Source organism: Staurois parvus, unplaced genomic scaffold, assembly GCF_062004578.1.
Source record: "Staurois parvus isolate SC_StPar_1 unplaced genomic scaffold, SC_StPar_1.0 ptg000487l, whole genome shotgun sequence".
In the NCBI taxonomy this organism is placed as follows: domain Eukaryota; kingdom Metazoa; phylum Chordata; class Amphibia; order Anura; family Ranidae; genus Staurois; species Staurois parvus.
Genome location: NW_028318283.1, coordinates 1663307 through 1689423, shown reverse-complemented (window position 1 = coordinate 1689423; position 26117 = coordinate 1663307). Strand labels below are relative to the sequence as shown.

The 26117-nt window shown below is 42.9% G+C and overlaps 1 protein-coding gene across 2 annotated transcripts in view; it reads left to right on the top strand.

Moving 5' to 3' along the window:
• The window catches only part of SPAG9 (sperm associated antigen 9), a 129367-nt gene extending 103867 nt beyond the window's left edge, over positions 1-25500 (top strand). The window contains exons 23-30 of one of the 2 annotated variants that reach the window (XM_089689625.1): positions 23-90; positions 1113-1261; positions 1531-1702; positions 2640-2753; positions 3873-3911; positions 8216-8392; positions 12007-12147; positions 14755-25500. In XM_089689625.1, the coding sequence (XP_089545751.1) occupies positions 23-90; positions 1113-1261; positions 1531-1702; positions 2640-2753; positions 3873-3911; positions 8216-8392; positions 12007-12147; positions 14755-14876 (982 nt within the window). In that variant the 3' untranslated portion in view covers positions 14877-25500. The remainder of the gene's footprint in view (positions 1-22; positions 91-1112; positions 1262-1530; positions 1703-2639; positions 2754-3872; positions 3912-8215; positions 8393-12006; positions 12148-14754) is intronic. The other variant, XM_089689626.1, reaches the window with a different exon arrangement.
• The last annotated feature ends 617 nt before the right edge of the window (positions 25501-26117 follow it).

Below are 26117 nucleotides of genomic sequence, written 5' to 3'. Positions count from 1 at the left end.
CATGATTTCTTCTGTATTTCAGCCATGTGAAGGGGATTGTGTTGGTGGCACTGGCTGATGGGACGCTGGCAATCTTCCACCGAGGAGTTGGTGGGTATAATGTGCAGAAGGGAAGTGAACTGTGTTCTTGGCAAATCCATTTAACCACAATAGACTTGCACTTCTGGAAAGCAAAGGGACCGCTTTTCCCTTTCTAGTCATTGGCCTCACAATGACGATTGGCCTGTGCTTACAAGCTTCTGGGCTGGAGGTCCCATCCTGTTGAGACCTCTGTGCTGAGTCACCGGTTCTTTGCACCTTTTTATTGGCCCTTGAGCATTTCCCACCATTCCTGCTCTGGGTTTCCTTGTCTGCAGATCTGCAGTACCCATTATGAGGGGTTCCAATCATCTCTGCGCTGGGTTTCTGGGTCTGTACACCTGCTGTGCCCATTATGAGGGGTTCCTACCATCCCTGTGCTGGGTTTCTGGGTCTGTACACCTGCTGTGCCCATTGTGAGGGATTCCCATCATCCCTGTGCTGGGTTTCTGGGTCTGTACACCTGTTGTGCCCATTGTGAAGGGGATCCCACCATCCCTGTATTGGTTTTCTGGGTCTGTACACCTACTGCACCCATTATGAGTGATTCCCACAATCCCTGCGCTAGGTTTGTGGATCTGTATACTTGCTGTACCTATTGTGAGTGATTCCCACAATCTCCGTGATGGGTTTCTGGATCTGTACACCTGCTGTACCCATTACGATGGGTTCCCAGCATCACTGCACCAAGTGTCTGGGTTCATACCCCTAGTGTGTTCATTATGAGGGAACATTGGATATCAGTAAACCATAGTCCATGGGTGGTGGCACTGGGAGGTTTTGTCACCCAGACATTTTTTTTTACTATTTCTGTAGCTCAGAAGACAATAATACATCGTAATCAGTAGCAGCCATTAGATGTCAACTTCAGATCCCTCATCCTAAGGTTGTCGTACTTGTTCCTTCCTCTGTGTTGACAGATATAGTGGGCTGAGCATATTAAGTGTTAAATTGTTGTGCACATGGCCCACAGTTATTACATTTGGGTCTATTTACCAGCTTCGCTTTTAAGGCTTTTTTTTTTTTTTTAATAGATGGCCAGTGGGATCTATCCAACTATCACCTCCTCGATTTTGGCCGTCCTCACCACTCTATCCGATGTATGACGGTAGTCCATGAGAAGGTCTGGTGCGGATACAGGAACAAAATCTACATTGTGAATCCAAAGACGATGAAAATTGAGGTGAGCAGAGAGGCCTCCTGTTCATGTTCTCTGAACCATTCCCTGGATTATGTGATCAGATTCTCAGACTGTTCTTTCCTGTCCATGTTCTCTGATCAATTCTATGAATTGCGTGAGCTGCTTTTTACACTCTGTTGTTCATTGTCCATGTTCTCTGATCCATTCCTCAGAATGTGTGAGCCAGTTCTCAGATTCTGCCGTTTTTCTGTCCTGTCCATGTTTACTGATCCTATCTTCTGATTGTAATATTTGTTTTTCCATGTGTCTAGAAATCTTTTGATGCTCATCCGAGGAAAGAGAGCCAAGTGAGACAGCTGGCTTGGATCGGCGATGGTGTTTGGGTTTCCATCCGGCTCGATTCAACGTTACGGTTATACCATGCACATACCTACCAACATCTGCAGGATGTGGACATTGAGCCCTACGTTAGCAAAATGCTGGGTGAGCTCTGCACTCTTTAAAATGAAAGTTTTGTCTTCTAAAGGTTTTTGGTTTTGGGTGTTATTACATTTATGGAAATCTTGGAAGCATAGAGTTAAAAATTCCGCCAGCACAGTGGGTCCCTTTTAAGTCATCATTGAGTGACACATTCAAGGTAAATCTGTGGGATCTCCTCCATATCTTTGAAACCCTGGTACTCTATTATGTAATTAAATTCCCCAGCTTTTATGGACAATATTTGCATCCCCCCAAACAAGCCTTAACATCAGCCAAACACCAGGTATTTGGAAAGGTGGTGTGAAGATGAGTACATACTAGCAGGGTTTGACTTAACCGCTTTAATACATTTTATGTACGTCGCAAGGTCTAATTTGTATACCGGGCTGATGCAGCTACAGGCATCATCCCAGTATAATTTTTTTTTTTTTTTTTCAAGAGCCAGCAATGCTCTTTCTTTTAAAAGCAATCCTAGCAACTAATTAGCCACTGGATTGCTTTACAGGCAACCCCCCGCAGTCTGGGGTCTAATTTTTTTTTTATGTAAAAAAATTTTAAATAAAATAATTACATTTTTAAAGCTCCCCCATCCCGTGTTCGTGCGCAAAGACAAACGCACGTGTTGATCCCTCACGCATACGTAAACGGAGACCACACCACGAGGTGTCACCATAAAAGTCAGAACAAAAGCAATAATTCTAGCACCGGACATCCTGTGGGACTTTAAATTGGCAACCTGTACAGACTTTTAAAGCATCGCCTATAGAGATTTTTAAGTACTGTAGTGGATTACCACAGGGGCAGCTCCAGAATAAAGGAGTGTATTGCAGCAAATGGGTCTGTTGATTTTAATTTAGTTTTTCTTGAAGTTCTGCTTTGGTTAAAAGCACTTGACTAGTTGTGTTCACTTTTTCCTCCTTCTTCTTTTTTTTTTTTTTAGGCACTGGAAAGCTAGGATTCTCCTTTGTTAGGATAACAGCCCTGATGGTGTCTTGTAACCGGCTGTGGGTGGGGACCGGGAATGGTGTCATTATATCCATCCCCCTGACTGAAAGTAAGTATAGATGGAGAGGTGGTGAATCTACAGACAGCTATAGCAGATCAGAACACTAAATGACCTGCTGTAGACAAGATCTGCAATAGTTTTGTTTCCTCAAATAAAACATCAAATGTAATTCAGTTCAGAATAATATCTAAGTGTATTTAGTGCCGACATTGCTGAATGTTATGAAATAGTAAGTTTTGTTGATCCCTGAACAATGCTGTTTTAAAATTTTGTAATTCTGAATTTAGGAAAGTTACAAATGAAGCCTTACTTGATGACCGATAGGTTGGCTGGAGATTATTCATGGAGGTATTAGATTGTATGATGAGAATATGTCCAATAAACCAGAGCAGGATCTTTAGATCTGTGCAGTGTGGGTCCACGATATGTTGGGTCCCAGAGAAAAGATGTGTTGACAATTAAAGCTGAACTCTGTACATGGAAATTTTCATGTAAATATGTTCTTCAATCACAGAGTCAAAATCCCCTTTGTGCGCACCAAATGCCTTTGCAAAACCTAGTTATTAGCTTGCAAAGGTTGGGGCTAGATCATAGCTGTACAGAAAGCAGAGCTGAAGTTGGGGCCCAGCAGGTTCACCAACTACAGGATGCCTGCTGGAATGGGGGGCAGAGTCAAGACCAGTCACCCTGCACAAAGGAGAGATAGCAGCAGGTACCAGTCTTTTTCAGGAAGGTCTTGCACAAAGGCAAAATGTCACACAGGATTGCTGCACAGATCTGGAAAAAATACAGAATGCGCATCAAGATTCAAGTAAGAATACACATGACTCTTGTATTTAAACAGTATTTACTTATCTTGGAGTCCACCTTTAAACTTCTGATAAAACCTTGTTGGAATGACTTTGTTTCCTATACTTGGTGGTGGAGCTTTTCTCTTGGAAGCATCTTCTGCTCTGTTACTGATATACTGTATGTTGAGTATTAGCCAGGTCTGAAAGATGTAGAGATTAGTTTTCTAGACCTGATAAGGGCGTTGGGTGGATGGGAAATCTTAGACCCCAAGTACCAGAGACAAGTGTTGATTAGACTTTGCCTACCAGGTTCTCAAGAACTTGTTCTTCACTATCACCCCTGTCCATTACCCTCCCCTTACTCTCTTACTTATAGCCATTATACTGCACCAGGGCCGATTACTTGGGTTGAGGGGTAAGTGCCGACACAAGTCAACAAGTTCTCTTCCCTCCAGGCTTTATTCTAAGTAGCCACTTTGTCCTGGCTGTGTAGATTCACTCCTTTTGTATGTGTCTTCTTCCGGAGCCCTTGTTGGCTGTAGTCACCTGTAATACTAAAAGGCTCAACAGATTAGCCTCCTCTCATGTGTCGCAGCTAATCTTACAGTCGCACCCTCTGCGCTGGTCACCACATCATGTCATCCACTCTGGAGCTTCTCCTTCCCACGCAATGCTCTCCTCTTGGACCTCTCTGTCCTTCCATGGCCTTCTCATTCCAATGGATGTGTCTTGTAAATCTAGCAAGTCGTAGGATTAAATCAAAGAGCACTTGATGAGATATTAAGTCTCCTAAGTGTATGCCTGGGCAAAAGAAAATCCATACATCTCTGCAATACATGCATGTTTCCCCATATTTTATATCTCTAAAAGCTCTGCAAAGACCAAAAATAACTTTTTTTTTTAAATTTATTATTTAAAGGGATAACACAAATTGCAGGAATGTATTGACACTTTTTTTTGCCCGCACATAAACGTTAAGCATTCCCCTGCACATGTGCAGACGGCTGCTTTCTACAAAAGAGACGTTCATATGGACCATGCAGCAGAGACCTAATCTCACCAGCAACAATAAGAAGAAAAGCTGCAAAAATGTTAAGTTTAAAGTCAGTAGAATGATAGGAACGCAACAAAGTATTAAGTAAACACTACAGAGAAGTATTGGAAGGCAATTAAATAAATTCACAAAGGCTGGCAATTCCCTTTAAAACACACCGGTATTTCTTGCTGGGATGGGTAAATAGAGAGTGAGGGCTGGTGTACCTTTCCAGGAGAAAATAATGCTCGGTATTTCCTTCACTGCTTGTCTAAAGCTTTACTACCGGGTCACGTGGTTTCTGTATAGGGGAAGAAAGACCAATCTAAACTCCTATCTTAACCAAACAAAGTTTCCCAGCAAACTTACCGGCTAGCTTGCAAAAAAAAACAAAAAATTGAGCCATCTAACAATTTTCATTTAACCTCTTCACACTGGCCGTACGCATATATGCGGCTGCTTGGCAGGTGAGAGTCCACATGTACGCAGCCCTGTGTAAACAACTTTCTGTACTGAGTCTGCTTCCTGCACAGTAGCCGGCGGGGATCTGTAAGCTCCCGATGCATACTTGCTTTTGGGAGCTTTCCAATCATGTAACCACTGTGACAGCCAATCACAGCGGTCACATGACCAGAATGCACGCTTCCGCCTATGTAACCACTGTGACAGCCAATCACAGCGGTCACATGACCGGAATGCGCGCTTCCGCCTCCCGGCTTAAGCAGCCAGGAGGCGGATGGCGAGAAGGGGCAGAGGGTTTAGTTGCACACATTTGCAAGTCTCCTCTGTAGAGTGTAGTCTTAACCCTTAAATGTGAGAGTCTCCCAGTCTTGGGAGCTTTCTGATCACGTGATCACTGTAACAGCCAATCACAGCATTTTGATCCAATTCGGTCAGGAGGCGGTAGTGGGAAAAGGTTAAAGGCAGGTATGCCTGATGGGAATCCATTCCTCCTAGAAGGCGCAAGGACATATTAAGCAGCCAGAAGGCGGATGGTGAGAAGGGGCAGAGGGTTTAGTTGCACACATTTGCAAGCTTCCTCTGTAGAGTGCGGTCTTAACTCTTAAATGTGAGTCTCTCCAAGATGGAGCAAGTATAGTACTGGATAAATTAAGCTCCTCCCATCGACATGGCGCCTATATACGGCCTCTCATTGGGCGTGCTTTAACGCTGAGTAGCCGCATATATGCGTCTTTTGACAAACGCTCCCAGTATAGCAACTAACGTAATGGAAAGCTCCCAATGCATACTTGCTATTGGGAGCTTTCTGATCACGTGATCACTGTAACAGCCAATCACAGCATTTTGATCCAATTTGGTCAGAAGGCGGTAGTGGGAAAAGGTTCAAGCCAGGTATTCCTGATGGGGATCCATTCCTCCTAGAAGGCGCAGGGACATATTAAAGCCCAGCAAGAGCACAATTCTTGAAGGCAATGTGTCCCTATGCCGTATCCAATCAGCAAGTTTTGCAAGAATGGTGACCACCCCAATTTATAACTAGCTTTTGAAGTTTTGCATGTGCACCTTACTTCAAAAGTTAGATATAAATGGGGGTGGTTGCTATTCTTGTATAGCTTGCCCATTGGATTTGGCATGAGGACACATTGGATGCCTTCAGCTGCCAATGGGCTCCCTCCAGGCATACCTGCCCTTACGCTATTCACTGCTATATATGCTCCAATTTGGACACTTTCAAGTTTAAGTCCTCATGCACACTAGACTTTTTTTACAGCTGCTGTTTTTGGTTTCTTGTATTTCTACTCTTAATCCGAAAGAGCGAACAGCAGCTGATGGACTGGTTTGTGTGTTCGTTTCTCATAATGAATGCAAGCAGAACCGGTAAGGCTGCCCACACCATTAAAAAGTAGCTGTCCCAGCTTATGCACAAATGTAATTATGAAATAATGAGCAGCTTCAATTGCATTATAGCAGAGTACACATCTGAACGGGGTAGAGTAGTCCATGCCAAGGGAAGTAATTGTCAGGGAACGATATCGGATTCCCCATATCCATCCTCTAATGGCCTGGGGTTATTAGGTTCTAAATTTGCACCTTCAAAGGTTAGCTATAAATGGGGGTGGTTGCTATTCTTGTATAGCTTGCCCATTGGATTTGGCATGGGGACACATTGGACGCCTTCAGCTGCCAATGGGCTCCCTCCAGGGATACCTGCCCTTACATTATTCACCGCTATATATGCTCCAATTTGGACACTTTCAAGTTTAAGTCCTCATGCACACTAGACTTTTTTTACAGCTGTTTTTGGCTTCTGGCATTTTATCTACAGCCATTAAACTCCCCAGCATGTTATCCTGTGTCCATGCACACATAGACTTTAATCAGCGGTTTTTGGCTGGAGCGTTTTCTGTCTGGGAAAAAAACTCAAGAGGAGTTCTTTAGCTGTAAAAATCTAACTCTGATAAAAACTGAAAAACACTAAAAAACGTGGTTATCTGGCGTTTATGAGCGTTTTTGAGCCTGAAGATTTTCTGAGCGTATAACTGCTAAAAAAAAAAAAAAAAAAAAAAAAGGCGAACGCTGAAAAACATTAAAAATTCTGAAAACCGCTAAAAAACTCACGGTTTTATTGCAGCATTCTACAGCTAATGCTACTGGCGTTTTTATAACGTCCAGTGTGCATGAGGCCTTAGCGTTAGGACCACACTTACAGAGGAGCCGTGGCGAGGCAGTGCAGCTGACATAGTTAGTCTGGCTGAAAAAAGACAAAAGTCCATCCAGTTCAACCATAGAAAAAAAAAAAGTTATAATCCTACACCCACAGTTGACCCGGAGGAAGGCAAAAAAAAAAACCCAGCAAAGCGTGATCCAATTTGCTCCTGCTGGGGAAAAAAATTCCTTCCTGATCCCCCCGAGAGGCAATCAGATATTCCCTGGATCAGCTTTACCTATAAATGTTATATCCAGTTATATTCTGTGTATCCAAGAAAGAATCCAGGACTTTCCTACAGCAATCCACTGAGCTGGCCACAACCAACTTCCACATATAATTGCTAAAATCCAATCTTGTCCTTCACTAAAGATAAAATGCTGAGGCCCTTGTGTATGAAGCCAGCACCGAAGAGAACCTGAGACAGCCTTTTCCCCAGAAAAAGCTTTTTTTTATTTCTACTCTTAATCCGAAAGAGTGAACAGCAGCTGATGGACTGGTTGGTGTGTTCATTTCTCATAATGAATGCAAGCAGAACCGGTAAGGCTGCCCACACCATTTAAAAAGTAGCTGCCCCAGCTTATGTAATGTAATTATGAAATAATGAGCAGCTTCAATTGCAGCTTCAATTGCAGTATAGCAGAGTACACGTCTGAACAGGGTAGAGTAGTCCATGCCAAGGGAAGTAGTTGTCAGGGAACGATAAGAGATTCCCCATATCCATCCTGTAATGGCCTGGGGTTATTAGGTTCTAGGCAAATTTGTGTAAAACACGGGCACCCCAAGTATATATTAGTGCTAGATGAACAAAAAACACATCGCATTCCTCTCTTCCTGCAGCATCTTCGCATGCTCTTCTAATAGTTCAGGCAGGTGCTTGGAATACTAAACTGGTTGTTCCCCCCCCCCCCCCTCCCCCTCTAGCTGCGCTTCCTAAACGAACCATTTTCTGTATGCGCTTAGTACCCCTCTGTGTATGTATGGTTACTGCATTTCTGTTGTGTCTTCCAATCTCAAGCCAACAAAGTCTTGCCTGGCTCCGGGAATCGTCCAGGGAGCGTGATCCGAGTCTACGGCGATGAGAACAGCGATAAAGTGACCCCCGGAACGTTCATACCGTACTGTTCTATGGCACATGCGCAGTTGTGTTTCCACGGTCACCGCGATGCCGTCAAGTTCTTTGTTGCAGTACCAGGTAATTTGGAGTGTTAGAAAATCTCATAATGGAAGGAAAAAATGTCACCAGCACACCAAGGATCACCAATATGGGTCCAAAGGTTTTAATAGACGATCACATAATTACAGCAAGGCAACGTTTCAGAGTCTCGCACAGCCCCTTCATCAGGCATGTGTCACATGCCTGATGAAGGGGTCCTGCGAGACTCCGAAACGTAGCCTTGCTGTAACTATGTGATCGTCTATTATCGTCAGACCTTGAAAGTGTCAAATAAAAAAACAAAACAAAAAACCGGTGCCCAGCTTGGTGTAACCCCTTCTACTTTCAGCGTGCCTCAGTACCAGGGGCGGACTGACAACTCATGGGGCCCCCTGGCAATAGGGGATCATGGGGCCCCTGTGCCCAAACTCAAAAATGCCTGTGAAAAAGGTACCAGGGGCATCTCATTGGGCCCCCTACTGACCCCGGGCGCTCGGGCAGTGCCCGAGTTTCCAAATGGTCAGTCCGCCCCTGCTCAGTACACCTCTGAACCAGGTAGATTAGACAGTGCCAAGCCAGTTGTTGTCAGAGAACAATAACAAGGGAAGGTAAGAAGTCAGTTACTGGAGGCAAAGAAGAGGATTCTGGGAAATCTGATTTTTAAATCCTACAAATTCCAAATTGGAATGGAAGAGAAATTTTAATCATAAAATAGCTTATGTAGCAATGAAGATTTAGGAATATCCATTTAATTCTGCCTCTGATTTGTTTCATAATTCTTTATGTAAAAGAGGGAAATTCACGCAGATGTGGTGAAAAATTCCAGTAACGGGGGTGACTTTTACCAAAAACTGCATCAGAATGATAAAATCTAGAGATTAGACAGTTGAATTCCTATTCAGATCTCCACTTTTACTGTAAAAGACAAACTTGGCTTTAATTGCCTAGAGGAGTGAACTGCAGCCCATGAGCCGGATATGGCCTGGCCCTTTGCTTGCCCTTCTCTTGCCTTTGGGGCACTATACCACTGATATGGGGCACTACTCCTCCAAGTGATACTATTAGTGAGGCATAATTCCTCCCACTGACACCAATGATGGAACACTATGTTTTACACTGACACCAACAAAGGGGCACTATTCCTCCAACTGGTATCAATAATGGGGCACTGTTCCTCCCACTGACACCAAGAATGGGACACTATTCCTTCCACTGACACCAATAGTGAGGCACTATTCTTCCAACTGATATCAATGATAGTGCATTATTCCTCCCACTGACACCAAGATTGAGATACTATTCCACTGACACCAATAGTGAGGCACTTTTCCTCCCATTGTCACCATCCATGGAGCACTATTCCTTCCACTGACACCAGTAGTGAGGCATTTTTCCTCCTACTGTCACCAACGATGGAACATTATTCCTTCCACTGACACCAACAGTGGGACACTGTTCCTTCCACTGACACCAACAGTGGGACACTGTTCCTTCCACTGACACCAACGGTGGGGCACTGTTCCTTCCACTGACACCAACGGTGGGGCACTGTTCCTTCCACTGACACCAACGGTGGGGCACTGTTCCTTCCACTGACACCAACGGTGGGGCACTGTTCCTTCCACTGACACCAACGGTGGGGCACTGTTCCTTCCACTGACACCAACGGTGGGGCACTGTTCCTTCCACTGACACCAACGGTGGGGCACTGTTCCTTCCACTGACACCAACGGTGGGGCACTATTCCACCACCTCCTTCTAATCAATAACATTATTTAATTTTTTTACTCCTACTGTCAACCAAACTGAGGCATTGGCACTCCTTCTAAGACTGGGGCATTTTCTACTTCCAAAGTCCACTCCCCAAAAAATCTGAAGGACACTAAACTGGCCCTTTTGTTTAGAGAGTTTGGAGACCCCTGATCTAGAGCAGCCTTTCACAACCAGGGTTCCCCCAGAGAGGTTACTATGGGTTCCTTGAGCTGATTCTTTGCACTGACTATAAGTATAATGGGAATTCTTATTGGCCGCCACTATAATGGGGCCCTTCTACTAATCCTAATGGCCTCTAATGTGAAGTGGTCCTTCTTTCACGGGCCACCAATTAAAGGAGCATTGCTCCACTAACCATCAGTGTGAGGTAACACTACGATTATTAACTGTCTGTAATTACCATCAAAGAAATGTAATTTTATTTTCATTTATTATTTTTGAAAGTAATGTCCTATAGAGTAGCCCTTGGTATTAAATATACTAAATACACCACATTCCTTATTCATTTTTTTTAATTTTTAGATTTCAACTTTTTACTTGCTGTATATAACACAGTATGGAGTTGTGGACATATTAGTAGGGTATCCCTGAGATCTGAAAGTTATTTCCAGGGTTCTTAGTATCAGGTTGATAAAAGGCTGGCCTACAGAACAGTAAGGATCGTCCGTCATCACATTAAAGTGTAAACTAAAGTCTCCATACTTACCTGTCCAGTGGTCCAGCATCTTCTGAGTCATCAAACATCCACTATCTCCGGCGCTCAAGGACTCAGATCGAACGAACGTTAATAACAGCGTGTTCATCCACTGGTGATCAAAGGTTGTGCAGCTCTATCATGAAGCTGGGGAAGCTTGAACTGTAGAAGGGGATAAAAGAAAGATCGCACAAACCTTGCGCATTACCTCAATAAACAATGAATAATTTTATTTTATTTAGGAAATATACTCACAAGAGTAGCGGTAAAACAGGCATAAAGTAACCATAATCCACACAGGGTTACAGGTCAATCCAAAGGGGGGGGGGGGGATAAAACTAAAGCGTTTCGAAGGGTGCTCCCTTCTTCATCAGAGCAGGGTTTGACTAAACAGGCTGAAATGCTGACACTCAGTGGCTGAATGTCTTCTTGCTATGGGAAGTCTCTATCTTTCAAACCCAGCTCTGATGAAGAAGGGAGCACCCTTCGAAACGCGTTAGATTTTATCTCCCCTTAGGATTGACCTGTAACCCTGTGGGGATTTTTGTTAATTTATGCCTGTTTTACCGCTACTCTTGTGAGTATATTTCCTAAATAAAATAAAATGATTCATTGTTTATTGAGGTAATGCGCATGGTTTGTGCGCTCTTACTTTTATCCCCTTCTACATCTTCTTGTGAGTGTCAGTCTTCTGGCCTCTTCATTGGCCAGAGGGGGATGACGTCACTGTTCATGCGCAGCAGGACCCATCATCTAAGCACTCGCAGACCAGCCCGCCACTGTAAGCTGAGCTGCGCATGCGCAATGCTGGAGGAGACGGTGAGCAGGCAGGTAGGGGCATTTTATTGCAAAAGAGACATTGCATGTCTTTTCTGTGTTAAAAGCCTGCCTTTTTTTACAATGGGACTTTAGTTTCTCTTTGAAGAGCAAATAGGGGTGGAGGCAAACTCAAATTTTTCAGTAAACTTAATCGTACATATCTTCAGCTCTTTATCTCTGGATCTAAATATTTTGAAATGCAGTCCTAACTGAAGGCCGACCTCTGCTTATGGAATTTTATGTCCTCATGGGAATCGCCTGGTTTAGGACCGGTTTACTATTTGGAAGTAAAGTACAATGTAAAGATGGCTGTTAAAACAATTTTAGGTGATAAAAACTTAAAGCTGGTGTTGCGTTGTTTCCATAGGTCAGGTGATTTGCCCGTCCAGTGGTGGCACGCCAGATGCAGTCGGAGATAAAAGTGCCGCCGCACAACAGGAGCTGAGTAATGCTCAAAAGTCCATGTTGGTGATGAGCGGAGGAGAGGGGTACATCGATTTTAGGATGGGTAAGAGACTGATTACAGCGCTATTGTAAAATGGCGAAATTATGTTGAAAAGATCAATTTTTAGTGGCTTCTGCTAAAGGTTATCGAGTACAACACTAAATGGGGATGCAGTGTTTTTTAAAGCCACGATTGACCCTTTTAGTGTGACAATACCTAAAATGGTCCCCATCAGTACATCTGGGCCGGGTCCTGCCAAATTCTCTCAAAGTTCTTATTTGGCTCAAAAATGTTTTCTTTCATTAGCTTTGCTGCATCAAATTAGGTCTAAGCACTATATTTGAGTGCGCCATTATTCCTAAAAGAGACAGACCCCATTTGTACTGATGTTTGTGTGTAGAGAGGATAGTACCTCCTGCACAAGTTCCTCCGTTTTAAAGGAAACGTGAATAATTACCTTCTGACGAGATAAAGGTCCAAATTATATTTATTGTTGTATATGGGGAATACAGTATCCGGCCTCCTTGTATCTCGCTCTTCATGTATCTCGCTCTTCATTGAGTCTGTCTCTGCTTATATAGCCATTCTTATCAAATAGAGACAGATCACATTAATCGACCACATTGGAAGGCACACACCCCTCCTAGAATGTCGCACAGCCCTCCTAGAATGTCGCACAGCCCTCCTAGAATATCGCCCAGCCCTCCTAGAATATCGCCCAGCCCTCCTAGAATATCGCTCAGCCCTCCTAGAATATCGCCCAGCCCTCCTAGAATATCGCCCAGCCCTCCTAGAATATCGCCCAGCCCTCCTAGAATATCGCCCAGCCCTCCTAGAATGTCGCCCAGCCCTCCTAGAATGTCGCACGCCCCTCCTAGAATGTCGCACGCCCCTCCTAGAATGTCGCACGCCCCTCCTAGAATGTCGCACGCCCCTCCTAGAATGTCGCACGCCCCTCCTAGAATGTCGCACGCCCCTCCTAGAATGTCGCACGCCCCTCCTAGAATGTCGCACGCCCCTCCTAGAATGTCGCACGCCCCTCCTAGAATGTCGCACGCCCCTCCTAGAATGTCGCACGCCCCTCCTAGAATGTCGCACGCCCCTCCTAGAATATCGCACGCCCCTCCTAGAATATCACGGCCAATGACACTATGACCGTATATGTGTTTTGCAATGAACAACTCTAAAATGTATGAAGTTATAAAAACATTTCCAAAATTTGGTATACTTGCCAGGAAGTTGAATCTAATCAGAAAGTGTACTGGTGGGGACTTCAGCAGATATAAGATTGCATCAGAGTCCCCGCGGCTATTGCTTAGCCTAATTATGGTGTTGCATTCCCTTCATGGAACACAATGTAGAATAAATATGTAACAGATCAGAGAGTGACTCCCCATTGTGGGCAGAGCGGAGACCCAAACTACTGCAGAGAAATTGCACCATTGTGGGAGGGGCAGAGACCCAAACTACTGTGCGCAAATCTCCCCATTGTTGGAGGGGAAAAGACACAAACTACTGCAGGGAGATCTCCCCATTGTGGGAGGGGCAGAGACACAAACTACTGCAGGAAATCGCACCCTTGTGGGAGGGGCAGAGACCCAAACTACTGCAGGAAATACGCACCATTGTGGGAGGGGCAGAGACAAACTACTGCAATAAATCTGGTCATTGTGGGAGGGGCAGAGACACAAACTACTGCAGGGAGATCTCACCATTGTGGGAGGGGCAGAGACAAACTACTGCAATAAATCTGGTCATTGCGGGAGGGGCAGAGACACAAACTACTGCAGGGAGATCTTACCATTGCAGGAGGGGAAGAGACAAACTACTGCAATAAATTGTGTCATTGTGAGAGGGGCAGAGACACAAGCTGCTGCAGGGAGATCTTACCACAGTGGGAGGAGCAGAGACACAAGCTACTGCAGGGATATACCAGCATTGTGGGAGGGGCAGAGACACACTACTGCAGGGAGATCTCACCATTGTGGGAGGGGCAGAGACACAAACTACTGCAGGGAGATCTCACCATTGTGGGAGGGGCAGAGACACAAACTACTGCAGGGAAATCTCACTATTGTGGGAGGAGCAGAGACTGGCTACTGCAGGGAAACCTCACCATTGTGGGAGGGGTGGAGACTCTATTACAGGGAAAATGTACCAATATTGGAGAGGCGGAGACCGACTACAGGGATATCCCACCATTGTGGGGGGGGCAAAGACAGAAGCTACTGCAATAAATCTCATCGTGGGAAGGGCAGACACAAACTAATGCAGGAAGATCTCACTATTGTGGGAGGGGCAAAGACACAAACTACTGCAAGGAAAGTTCACCATTGGCATAGGAACAGGAAGACAAACCTCTGAAGGGAAATCTCCCCTTTGTGGAAGAGGCAGCGACACAGCCTACTGCAGAGAAATCTCTTCACTGTGGGAGGGGTGGAGATCCTTGGGGCACTTCAGGGTTAGTTGAACCTTACAAATTTATCTCTATAGCCAAATTTGTTTTGTCAACCATATCCAAAGATTGGTGTTCGGTTGGCTGAAGCAATTTTCAGGTCAAATATATTCTCCCCAGGCACTGTCAGTAAAGGTGATTTGGTATATCCTTTTTTCTACTAATATGAAGCAGTAAATTCATGTTCAGATTGAATTTCATGTTTTCCCCCACAGGCGATGATGGAACCGACTCTGAAAATCTAGATGAATCTCTACCATTCGATCCCTCCATGGCCAAAGTGGAGAGAAGCCACCTCATCGTCTGGCAGGTTATGTGCAATGGCAGCAGCGAGTGAAGGAGACTGGCGTCGGAATGCTGAAGGACTTTTTTTTGCATGATGTATTTTTCCATCTTCTTTTCTACTCTGAATTATTTTATCAAATATTTTAACATTACGACTGTATGTATATACGACCTTCACAAACCTAATGAAATGCATCATTCTGGCACAGGAACTTGTGCGTTTTCGGGGCGTGGATTTCGAGCGGACACTTCAGCCATCTTTTGTTTTTTAATTTGCACTGCGGTTTCTGATTCTTGGCATTCAATGCCTGCTGAACACCCCTTACTAACAATAACAAGCTCCGTCATTGTGCACTTTGTACAGATTCGCCATCTCTCAGTTAGAACATATCCATGGCGGGACGTCTGCTCCTGAATTAAACTTTCTGAAAACCGAAATGGTGGCATGAAGTTAGTGGCTTTCATGATCCATATTGGTTGAGTATTGGGGAAAAAAAAACTCTCCTACTGTAACAGTTCTGGCTGTATGAATTCCATTTTCTTTTCTTCTCCAAGCTATTTTTTTTTTGCTGTGTTTTTTTCACAGTAGGAGTAAAAGTTGTAATCACATTTTGTGTTTATTCCCCGAAAAAAGAATGGCATATGTAACTAGTGGACCAAACTTGATTTACAACAGTTGAGGTATAATGGGGATCAGTTGGCTGTACGGAGAGAGCTCACCACCTGTGCTCTGGATACAATGGTTGTCTGTGAAGCTCATCAGACAATAATGGTTAATTGATGGAATGTTGGTTGTGCATGTTCAAATCCTAAATGTGTCTTATGAATGGTTGTACCCAGGCTGCTCTGACGTTCATGGATGGAAGGCGAGCGCAAGTGCAAGAACATACGAGCGTTAACATGTTCCTCATTTTATAACCGTTCGGCTTTGCAGCTTTTTTAAATTGCATTTTAATATTGCTGTGAAGATTTTTTTAAAGTAAGTTTTTAAAAACATATATTTGTACATTTCGGTTTCATCTGCAATTTCATATTTGATGAGACTGATGCAGTCTGTTCTCTTTACGGCTTGCAGGGCGCTTGTAACCTATAGAGAGTGAGGTTTGTTTTTTGGTTTTTTTTTATTTAATAGACTAAAAAGTGTTTAATTCACCCATCTGGGCTGTAAATGTATAGACGGAGCTGCTGGAGCAGAAAATATATTTGTCTGTTTTTTTAACCGGGCAGCTTTGCCCCATTTAGAGAACAGAGCAAAGCAGCAGGTTTACTTTAATGGCTGCAGATGAGAAATCCCCAAAACTTCCAGGTAGGATTGCACAGATACTGATATCGGTGCCGATACCAAGCAATTTGCACTTGCCGATACTAAGCATTGTACTTGCACTCTTGCAAATGCTCCGATACCTAAAAACAATACCTTTTGCGGTGTGATTTGAGCCCATACAAAATAGATGAGCTCAATTTGCACTGCAAGGAACCGCATGTGATTTGAACAGGTATGCAGTGCGATTGCTGTCCAAATCCTCTCCTGTATGAATCCAGGCTTGTCATAGTATCGGTGCTCGTACTCACTGGTAAAAAAAAAAAAACGGTATTGGTGCATCCCTACTTCCAGGTATAGGACAGCATGTGACCCGTTCCTCCCACTAGTGATTTGGGGAGAAGAGGGAGTCACCATGTGTAAGCTTCAGGCTGTGACGTAGGTCAGACTTGGGGATTCCTCTCTTCCCTCCAAGGTGGCAAACAGAGCGGCGAGGGGGAGGCAGATCTAAAAAGCTATTAAAGGGACCATGTTGCTTTGCCCTGTATAGTTAAAGCACAGGTTCACTTTAAGTATAGAATATGGAAAGGACACTTGCCACCGGCAGCAGCCAGAATACACAAAGTGCTCAACAACTACCAGAAACCTAAAACAAAGCTCCATTATTAAAATTTTTACAATGAAAGTTGTAAACTCCAGTAAATGTTCATTTAAATGTACTCAGTAGCCAAAAAGGATACAAATCCATTTTCTGTGCACCATGTGTTTTTGCAAACTCAGATATTGCCTTGTAAAAGCAGCAGTGACATAATCACTGTGCTGTGCAGAGAGCAGAGCTGTGGGAGGGACCCAGCAGACATCACCCACTATAGGCTACCTGCAGAAAACTACAGGGGGGGGGCGGAGACCAGACCAGTCACCCTGCACAAGGGGAGAGAGCACAGAGCTGTGGGAGGGACCCAGCAGACACCACCCACTATAGGCTGCCTGTAGAAAACTACAGGAGGGGGCGGAGACCAGACCAGTCACCCTGTACAAGAAGAGAGAGCAGAGCTGTGGGAGGGACCCAGCAGACACCACCCAATATAGGCTGCCTGCAGAAAACTACAAGAAGGGGGTGGAGACCAGACCAGTCATCCTGCACAAGAAGAGAGAGAGCAGAGCTGTGGGAGGGACCCAGCAGACACCACCCACTATAGGCTGCCTGCAGAAAACTACAGGAGGGGGGTGGAGACCAGACCTGTCACCCTGCACAAGGAGAGAGAGCAGAGCTGTGGGAGGGACCTGGCAGACACCACCCACTATAGGCTGCCTGCAGAAAACTACAGGAGAGGGCGGAGACCAGACCAATCTCCCTGCACAAAGGGAGAGACAGGAGTGACCGGTCTTTATTACAGGAAGCTCCTGCACAGAGAGAGAATTTTGTGCCGGACTCTAATATCAGGAAGAAATACACAAAGCACACCAAGATTCAAGTAAGAACACACATGACTCTTGTATTTAGATAATATTTGCTTTGCTTGGTGTTCAACTAGAACTCAACTTTAGAGGTCACTAATAGTAACGATAAATATCGCTGTAGTTTCTAAAATTTTGCGGCCTAAACGCTAAACCTGTTTCTATTATTGTCTATTTAACTGAGGTCCGTTTTTGTTGCCGGTTTCCTGGAGTATTCTCGTGAGGATGCACTAGAATTAACAAAATGTTAAATCTTGGTAAGGCATGGGGGGAGGGGGAGCAGTCTGCTTATTTGATGTTTTTTTTTTTCTTTCTAAAGATCTGTCCAATGCGTCACCTGCTTTATATGATGGTTTTACAATATAATGTACTCTCTCCACCTCCAGTCTAGGGGTGATGAATGCAAATCTTCATGTCTGTAGCTTTAAACAAGCTACAAAGTCTATTGCAGGCCATAGACGTGGCGAAAACCAGGCTTTTTTTTTTTTTTTGTTTAAATGAAAAATCGGTCGTTTAATCGCCCGACATTACCACCAACGGTAAAAAAAATCGGCGATTCGGCAAATATAATAGCGGAGTAATTACTTCTGTCCCTGCTGAGAGCTCCGCTATTATATTTGACATTTGTAAGTCTTGCAGTTGCAACATTGTATCTATTTGTATCCATTTCAGATACAGATTTTATTCGGATACAAATAGATACAATGTTGCAACCACTATACTTTCAAATGTCAAATATAATAGCGGACTGGAATTCTTTTTCCTTTTCTTTTTCTTATTTTTCTCCTTCTTGCAGGTCACGGCAGTTTTTTTTATCGGTAAAAAGATTGGCCAATTTGCCTATCTTTGCCACGAAAATCGGATGATTTTTTTTTTTTTCCAACTTTACCGATAAAAAAAAAAAGTGTCAAAATCATGAAAAAACGGCCGACCTATTAACCCACTAACGATCCGAAAATCGCCCGCTTTTCGACCGATCTATGGCCTGCATATGGGACACAGTCCCTACAGATGCTTAGTAAATCCCTGCGACAACCTCACCAATCTGACATGATTTAAAGCCTGTGTGTGTACTCCATGTCCCGGGAATTATTGCAGCCAGTTCTGCAAACCTATACTGCCATGTGCAGCCGTCTGTGAGATCACATCGGTCTTTTGGACAGTCATGAAATTTATCAAGTTTTTAAATGTTTTCCTGCTTTTTCTTAATGCGCTGATTTTCTCTTCGGTGATACAAATATGCTGCTTTGTCTAATGCAGGCCATAGACTGTTCGTTTATCGGCTGATTTTTTCGTCCGAAAAACGAAACATCATTCGTTCTGTAATCCGATGGTGCCACCAAGATTTCAAAAATCGGCCGTTTTTCACGAATTTTCCAGCATGACCGATAAACGAAATGAGAAGGAACCGCGAAAATCAGCCGATGCCATTGCCCTGCTAACAGTGCAAAAATCGGACGATTATTCTTGTGGACGAAAAATCGTCCGATAAGCGAACCCTCTATGGCCTGCGTAAGTCTCCATGCACACGGGATGTTTTGATAACTCTGGTAACGTTAGCTGTGTGAAGTCACGTTGCGTTCAGCTTTTTTTTTTTGTTTAGCGGCGTTTTCCTGCATTTGTCCGAGTTTGTGTTCTTTTAGCGGTTTTTAGGGGTTTTTTTTGACCAAAAAAAGTCCAAAAACAACGTTTTGCCGCGTTATCGCGTTTTTACAGCTAAAAACCTCATCTAGAAACCCACTAGTCCTGAGTTTTTTCCAGCCAAAAAAAACGTTCCTGGCAATAAACGTCAATTCCAGTCTGTGTGTGTATGGACACATAGGATAACATGCTGGGGGGTTTACTGGCTGTAGAAAAAACCATCAAAAGCCAAAAACAGCCGCTGTAAAAATGTCCCGTGTGTGTGAGGGCTAATAGGTGGATAACTCAGCAAATACCAGGCCAACCGCAGTCATCTCTATGTATTGGACTGCTTAGCATAAAGCTGAACTCCGGCCTTCCCTTCAGTCTTGCACAGTTGTACCTGCTCCTTTTCTGTAAATTAAATGGCTTCCTCTGGTTTCACTGCACACTGTAAGCTTCTCACAATGTGCATTAGAAGCTGCTGCAAGTCCTGTCTGGAAGCCGGGCCTTTCCTCTCCAGCCTGACTGTCCCAGGCCCACCTCCTTTATTTCATGGATTTCAGTTCTTTCCATCATGGAGGCTCGGCGGCACATGTGGGCAGTACCAGGACAAGGTCATCCAGCGCCCAGGGCAAAGATTCCAAACTGCACCCTCCCATTCATGCAAGGAGATCCTATGCCCAGGGGTCACTTACTTGTCGCCGTCACTTCTGCTATCACTACTCCTGTTAGCCTTGTGACAGAAGGCAGGAGCCCCCCCCCCCCAGAGCGGCCTCCTCTCCCACCCACCCAGGGGCAGACTGACCATTTGGAAACTGCCCAAGGCCCCGGGGTCAGTTGCCCCTTGTACCTTTTTCATAGGCTTTTTTGAGTTTGGGCGAGGACACGGGCCCCATGAGTTGTCAGTGCGCCCACCCCTTGTCCTGGCCCTGCATGTGGTCATCTGCCTAGGAACGCCCACTCCTCCAGACTAATAGCCACTCATTAAAGCAATTGATATTTGCATAACTCCTTCCAAGAACTAGCCCACTGCTTGCATGACTACTAAAGCAGGGTACTGTGATGTTTTTAGGAAGCTATATATAGCACCCTGCCAGCCCCTTCCACCAGCCATGATTTGCCTGCATTGCTTAGAGAGGCACAGAGATCCAGTGATTACATTGTTGGGTCTCAAAAAAGATGTGTAATGAAAAAAAGTTTTTATGTAAAAATGTCTATAGTATGTGGATTGTGCAGGGGGGGGGGGGGGTCGGGGTGCTACAGAAGGCAAAATATGAGCAAATTAAACTTCAGCTCTAATTGCAAAAGCTTGCAACCCAAATGCGGCGACTGATAAACCGCCGATGTGTAAAGGTTCCACATATTTATTGTATAAGTTATTTAAAATATTAAAAAAGAAGCTTTGCATTTTACCTCGCTGAGCCTTAGCCACGATCGCTATATATCTTCATTTTCACGTATTTGCAATTCTTTTTGGCATTTGGAAATCCTATGAGCAAAGCTTGTGCCATTCAATGGACAGAATTATTTGTCGGTGTGATTCAAGGAACTTTTCTGCATGCATTCTAGTACAGGAAAATGCCTCCCCAAATCTTTAGTTTTGTAGAACACCGAATTTTGTGCTACAGATAAAATTGATAGAATTATTATTATACATATATTTGTAATGTACAGCGCTGAGCGAACTATTGGCGCTTTATAAATACTGTATAATAATAATACAGGACTTGTATAGCGCCGACAGTTTGCTCAGCGCTTTACATTATGGAGGGAGACAGTACAGTAACAATACAGTTCAATACAAGAGGGATTAGAGGGCCCTGATCCTGGGAGCTTACAATCTAGGAGGGAGGGGCTAGTGGTACAAGAGGTAATTAGCTGTGGGGGATGGACTGGTAGGAAGAGTAGAAGATTCCAGTATTAGCTGGGGTCGGGGTAGGCTTCCCTGAAGAGATGGGTTTTCAGAGTGCGCCTAAAAGTGAGCAGAGTAGGCGATAGCCTGATAGATTGGAGTAGGGAGTTCCAGAGGATGGGTGAAGCCCTTGAGAAATCCTGGAGATGGGCATGGGAGGAGGAGATAGAATTAGCTTGTGTGTTTTTTTGTTTGTTTTTTTTCTTCAGTATTATTCTCCAGATATTCTGGTTTGAGACGATTGTAAAAATCCCTGGACAGAATTCTGGACTGTTCCTCCGCTTAGATTTCAGAACAAAACCGTGTACCACAAACATGCTGTTTCAGAAAAGTGTTGTCTGCCACTTACTAGCACTTTATATTTTTAACCTATTCTATGATTGCTAAAATAACTGATACCTTTTTTTTTTAGTGTGCGTAGTTCAATGCCATTTCTCAGACCTTTGTTTTTTGGGGGATTTTTTCGAGACCACTTATTGTTACCCATTTAATTTTTTTTTTTTACTGAAAAATTAAGGATTTAATTTTAAAAAAAGCTTGTTGGTTAAACAGTCATGTAAAAAAGTACCCTTCAGGGAAATCTGACTTTTTCAACATACATAAACAGGTAAACCAATATTTAAACAGTTCACACAGATAAAGATGATATACGTTAATAAAAAGACGGAAGATTTGCAGTTTCAGTATTTAACAAAAATATTAATAGTTGCAATTGTGAACTGTGGAAAAAGCAAGTTCACCATTGGCCTCAGATGCTGCTGTTTAGCATGAATTCTGTTTTGTAGGAGTTTCCGTAAATCATTCTCTGGTCATAGAAGTGTTTGCCCACTTAAAGATTAATTCCAGGAAGTCAGCAACTTTGCCAAAAGTGCAGGCACACTATGGGTTAAGTCCAATTAGGTGCATGTCACCTCCAGGACTTATCTCTATTATTTATATGTCACAGATTTATTGCATTCCCAGAAGATACACTTGGGATCTACATAGTTACAGTCGGGCTGAAAAAAAAAAAAAGTCCATCCAGTTCAACCATTAAAAAAAAAAAAAAGTTATAATCCTACACCCACAGTTGATTCTAGAGGAAGGCAAAAAAAAAAACAGCAAAGCACGATCCAATTTGCTCCTGCTGGGAAAAAAATGTCTTCCTGATCCCCCGAGAGGCAATTGGACATTTCCTGGATCAGCTTTACCTATAAATGTTATATCCAGTTATATTCTGTGTATCCAAGAAAGAATCCAGGACTTTTTTAAAGCAATTCACGGAGCTGGCCAGAACCAACTCTTGAGGGAGTCTCCGTTTTTGGAGATTAAATTTCTTTTCCTCCAGACGTAAAGAGCGCCCCCTTGTCCTCTGTGATGACCTCACACCTCAGGGTGAATAGCTCTACACCGAGTTCATGATATGAACCACTGATGTATTATACATGGAGATCATGGGATCTGAGAGGAGAGAAGCACACAGAGCAGCTATGCCTGCCCCTCCCCTCTGCTGGCCATTCATAGAAGCCTTTGTATTTTGTAAAAAAATTTACTTAATACAAAGGCTTCTGTGAGTGGGCAGAAGGTGGGGAGGGGCGGGCATAGCAGTCCCGACAATTCTGCTATTGATGGACCTGAGACTAGGGTGAGCAGCTTTGGAGCTCCAGAAGTTATCTTCCTGAAGCACAATAAACCTCTCAGATGTGAATACCAGAAATAGGTCTACATCTACAATGTGGCAGGCACCTCATTAGACTTAACTGAAGTTCCTTCACTTTCAAGATGTATGTTGGTTTCTTTGTATGGACTTCATGTTTCATATTCCCTCTCCCATAAGATTTCAACAGGATTTATGTCAGGGCATTGATTAAAGTCAGTCTGTAACCCTTTATTCTTTTTGAATCTTAGAGGATTTGCTGTGCACTTTGGATCATTATCATGTTGAAAGATCCCTTTCCACCAAGTACACATGGATGTGGTCATTGTTAATTTGATGACTGCAAGCTGCCATGAAGCAACCCAAAATAGTAACATTTCCACCACCATGCTTCACAATCAGTATGTGGTTCTTCTGAAAGTGTTTTTCGGTCAAATGCAAGTATAGACATGTTTGGTCACAAAAAAGTGTAGACTTGTTTGAACAAAGCAATGCTGTCATTGGTTTGTACCAAACAACTCTTTATCTTTGATTCATCAGTCCACAGCACATTGTTCCAGAATGCCTGGTCTTTTGCCTATATGTTTCTTGACAAGTTGTATTATTTCTTTAATGTTTTTTTGTAAGCAAAGTGTCTTTCCTGACACACCTCCCAGGGAGGCTAAATTGGTGCAGCCTACTAGTTCCCTACAGATCCCACTCTGTAAGTTTCAGGTTCTTCAAGATTTATGTTTAGCATCAAGTAGTCAGCTCTTGGGCTGAATTTGCTGGGCCCAGCCAGTCCTGGAAATATTAGAAATATTTGATATCAGCACAGCTTGTAGATTAGTTTCCTACAAATACTTTGGCGATCTTTTTAAATCACTTGCCAAGGTCAAAGGCATCCACAACTTTTTTTTCTGAAAGCCTTAGAGAGCTCTATTGATCTTGGCATGATGACACCACACACATCAATAGCAAAGAGGACACCACACACATCAATAGCAAAGAGGACACCACACACATCAATAGCAAAGAGGACACCACACACATCAATAGCAAAGAGGACACCACACACATCAATAGCAAAGAGGACACCACACACATCAATAGCAAAGAGGACACCACACACATCAATAGCAATGAGGACACCACAGACATCCATAGCAAAGAGGACACCACAGACATCCATAGCAAAGAGGACACCACAGACATCCATAGCAATGAGGACACCACAGACATCCATAGCAAAGAGGACACCACACACATCAATAGCAAAGAGGACACCACACACATCAATAGCAAAGAGGACACCACAGACATCCATAGCAAAGAGGACACCACAGACATCAATAGCAATGAGGACACCACACACCTCAATAGCAATGAGGACACCACAGACATCCATAGCAAAGAGGACACCACACACATCAATAGCAATGAGGACACCACACACATCCATAGCAAAGAGGACACCACAGACATCCATAGCAATGAGGACACCACACACATCAATAGCAAGGAGAACATCCGATCTGAGGTTTAAATAAGACTGGCTCCACCTGCATGCTCCTTATGGCAGTTCTAATCACTGGCACCTAATCCGGAACTCGTGATTCAAATTTTTGGGGATTTAGAGTGGTGGTAAACATAGGGCTATGCTGAAATTTTTCAAATGACGATTCCATATTTTCATTTAGATTATGAGAACAATTTGTCATTTGTTCAAGTATATCACTTTAACTGTAGGCACTACTTGAATGAAGATCTAATGTCGCCTATATTGAAAAAGTCAATTTCCATGGAATGTACTTACTTTTAAGTTTAAAAGAAAAGAAGGGTAAGCTTTTTTTTTTTTTTTTCTTTTTTTCCCCTTTTTGCAATTCATATAGTTTATTTCTTCAAATCTGATACCCACCATATACTTCTGCCAAAACCTATTGGGTGGATTTTTTTGCACTTTGTTCATATGATAATTGTCCTTTCAGAAGTCAACATGTACATTCTTAAAACTTGAGTCATGCATTGCTGAATTGTATTTTATATAATAGTAAAATAACTTTTATATAAGTTTGAGATACTGTAACACTAACTTGTTTATATACATATATTTCACACGCTAATGTGCTCACAATGTTATTGTACTTATAGACTTATCAGCTATGTTTTTATATAAAAAAAAAAGATGAACTAATGTATGACATGTTTGGATAGAGAGTTGTATTTTATCTTTAAAGCATCACACATGTACCATAGATGTCTTTTCCATGTGAAGGAAACATCACAACTCCAAAAAAAAAGACCATTCTAGAGTTATTCCATCTTAATTACAAATGTACCAAAGGATTTAATATAACTGAATAAATGGGGCTTTACATGGTATGTTTTTTGTTGATAAAAATGGCATTGAGAAGAATGGAAATTGATGCCTTGCAGAAATGGTTTTTATTCCCTGTAAGGAAATTTTTGCTAAAGTTTTTGTCCTTTTGTATTAATTTGTGTTTACAATCTTCTTTTTTTTTTTTCTTCTTCTTTTCATCTTCTAATCATGTTTTGATTCTGTTTTAATCCTTCATTGCCGTCTTACATTTGGACATTTTCTAAGCTGACTATAGATAGTACATCAATGAAAAGCTGCCTGTTATTTGGAAGAGCTAACTTTGCAAACAGGAAATATAATTTTGTTATGTAGGGATTGGAGTATTTATTTCCATCATTGACCCTCTTCCCCAGGGGGTTTAGAATGTAGCTTTGTACATGGTATATATGTGTGTAAATATATATATATAAATATGTATATGAAATGACACGAATTTGAGTCGTCTTTTTTTTTTTTTTTTTTTTTTTCTTTTTTTTTTTTCAATTCGCTTTTCTTCATAATTTTTGTACCATATCATTCACAAAAATACAACTCACCGCTCTTTACCTAAAGTCCCATTTGGGTTAGTAGAAGTATCTGCTCTCCTGTTAGCCAAGAAAATATCCAAATCATCCATAAAAGTCGGCAATCAAAAAGATCACAAACATGTAAGAAGCTTTATTAATATGTTGGGTTAAAATCCATAATCCTACATATTATAAAGCTTCTTACATGTTTGAGATCCTATCAAGTGTAGACGTTTCTGGATGGTTTGAGTATATCATTAACAACCTTTGATTTTAATATTGCATCTACCCCAGGCACTGGGCTTCCATTGCATTTTGAAGTATCCACTGAAGCGAATGAAATAGTGAAGCCCAAACATGACATGTTTTTAGCTCAAGTCAACAGAATGCAAAGCCGGTCAAGGTAGCCAACTTAGTACACCCTTTCAGACTTGGGGATGTTGTGTTCTTTCTTGGATGTACAGGACACCGTTTGCTTTCTTTCTTGGGTTATACGATTCTACCAGGAGATTACACTGCCAAAAAGAGAGCTGCAGTG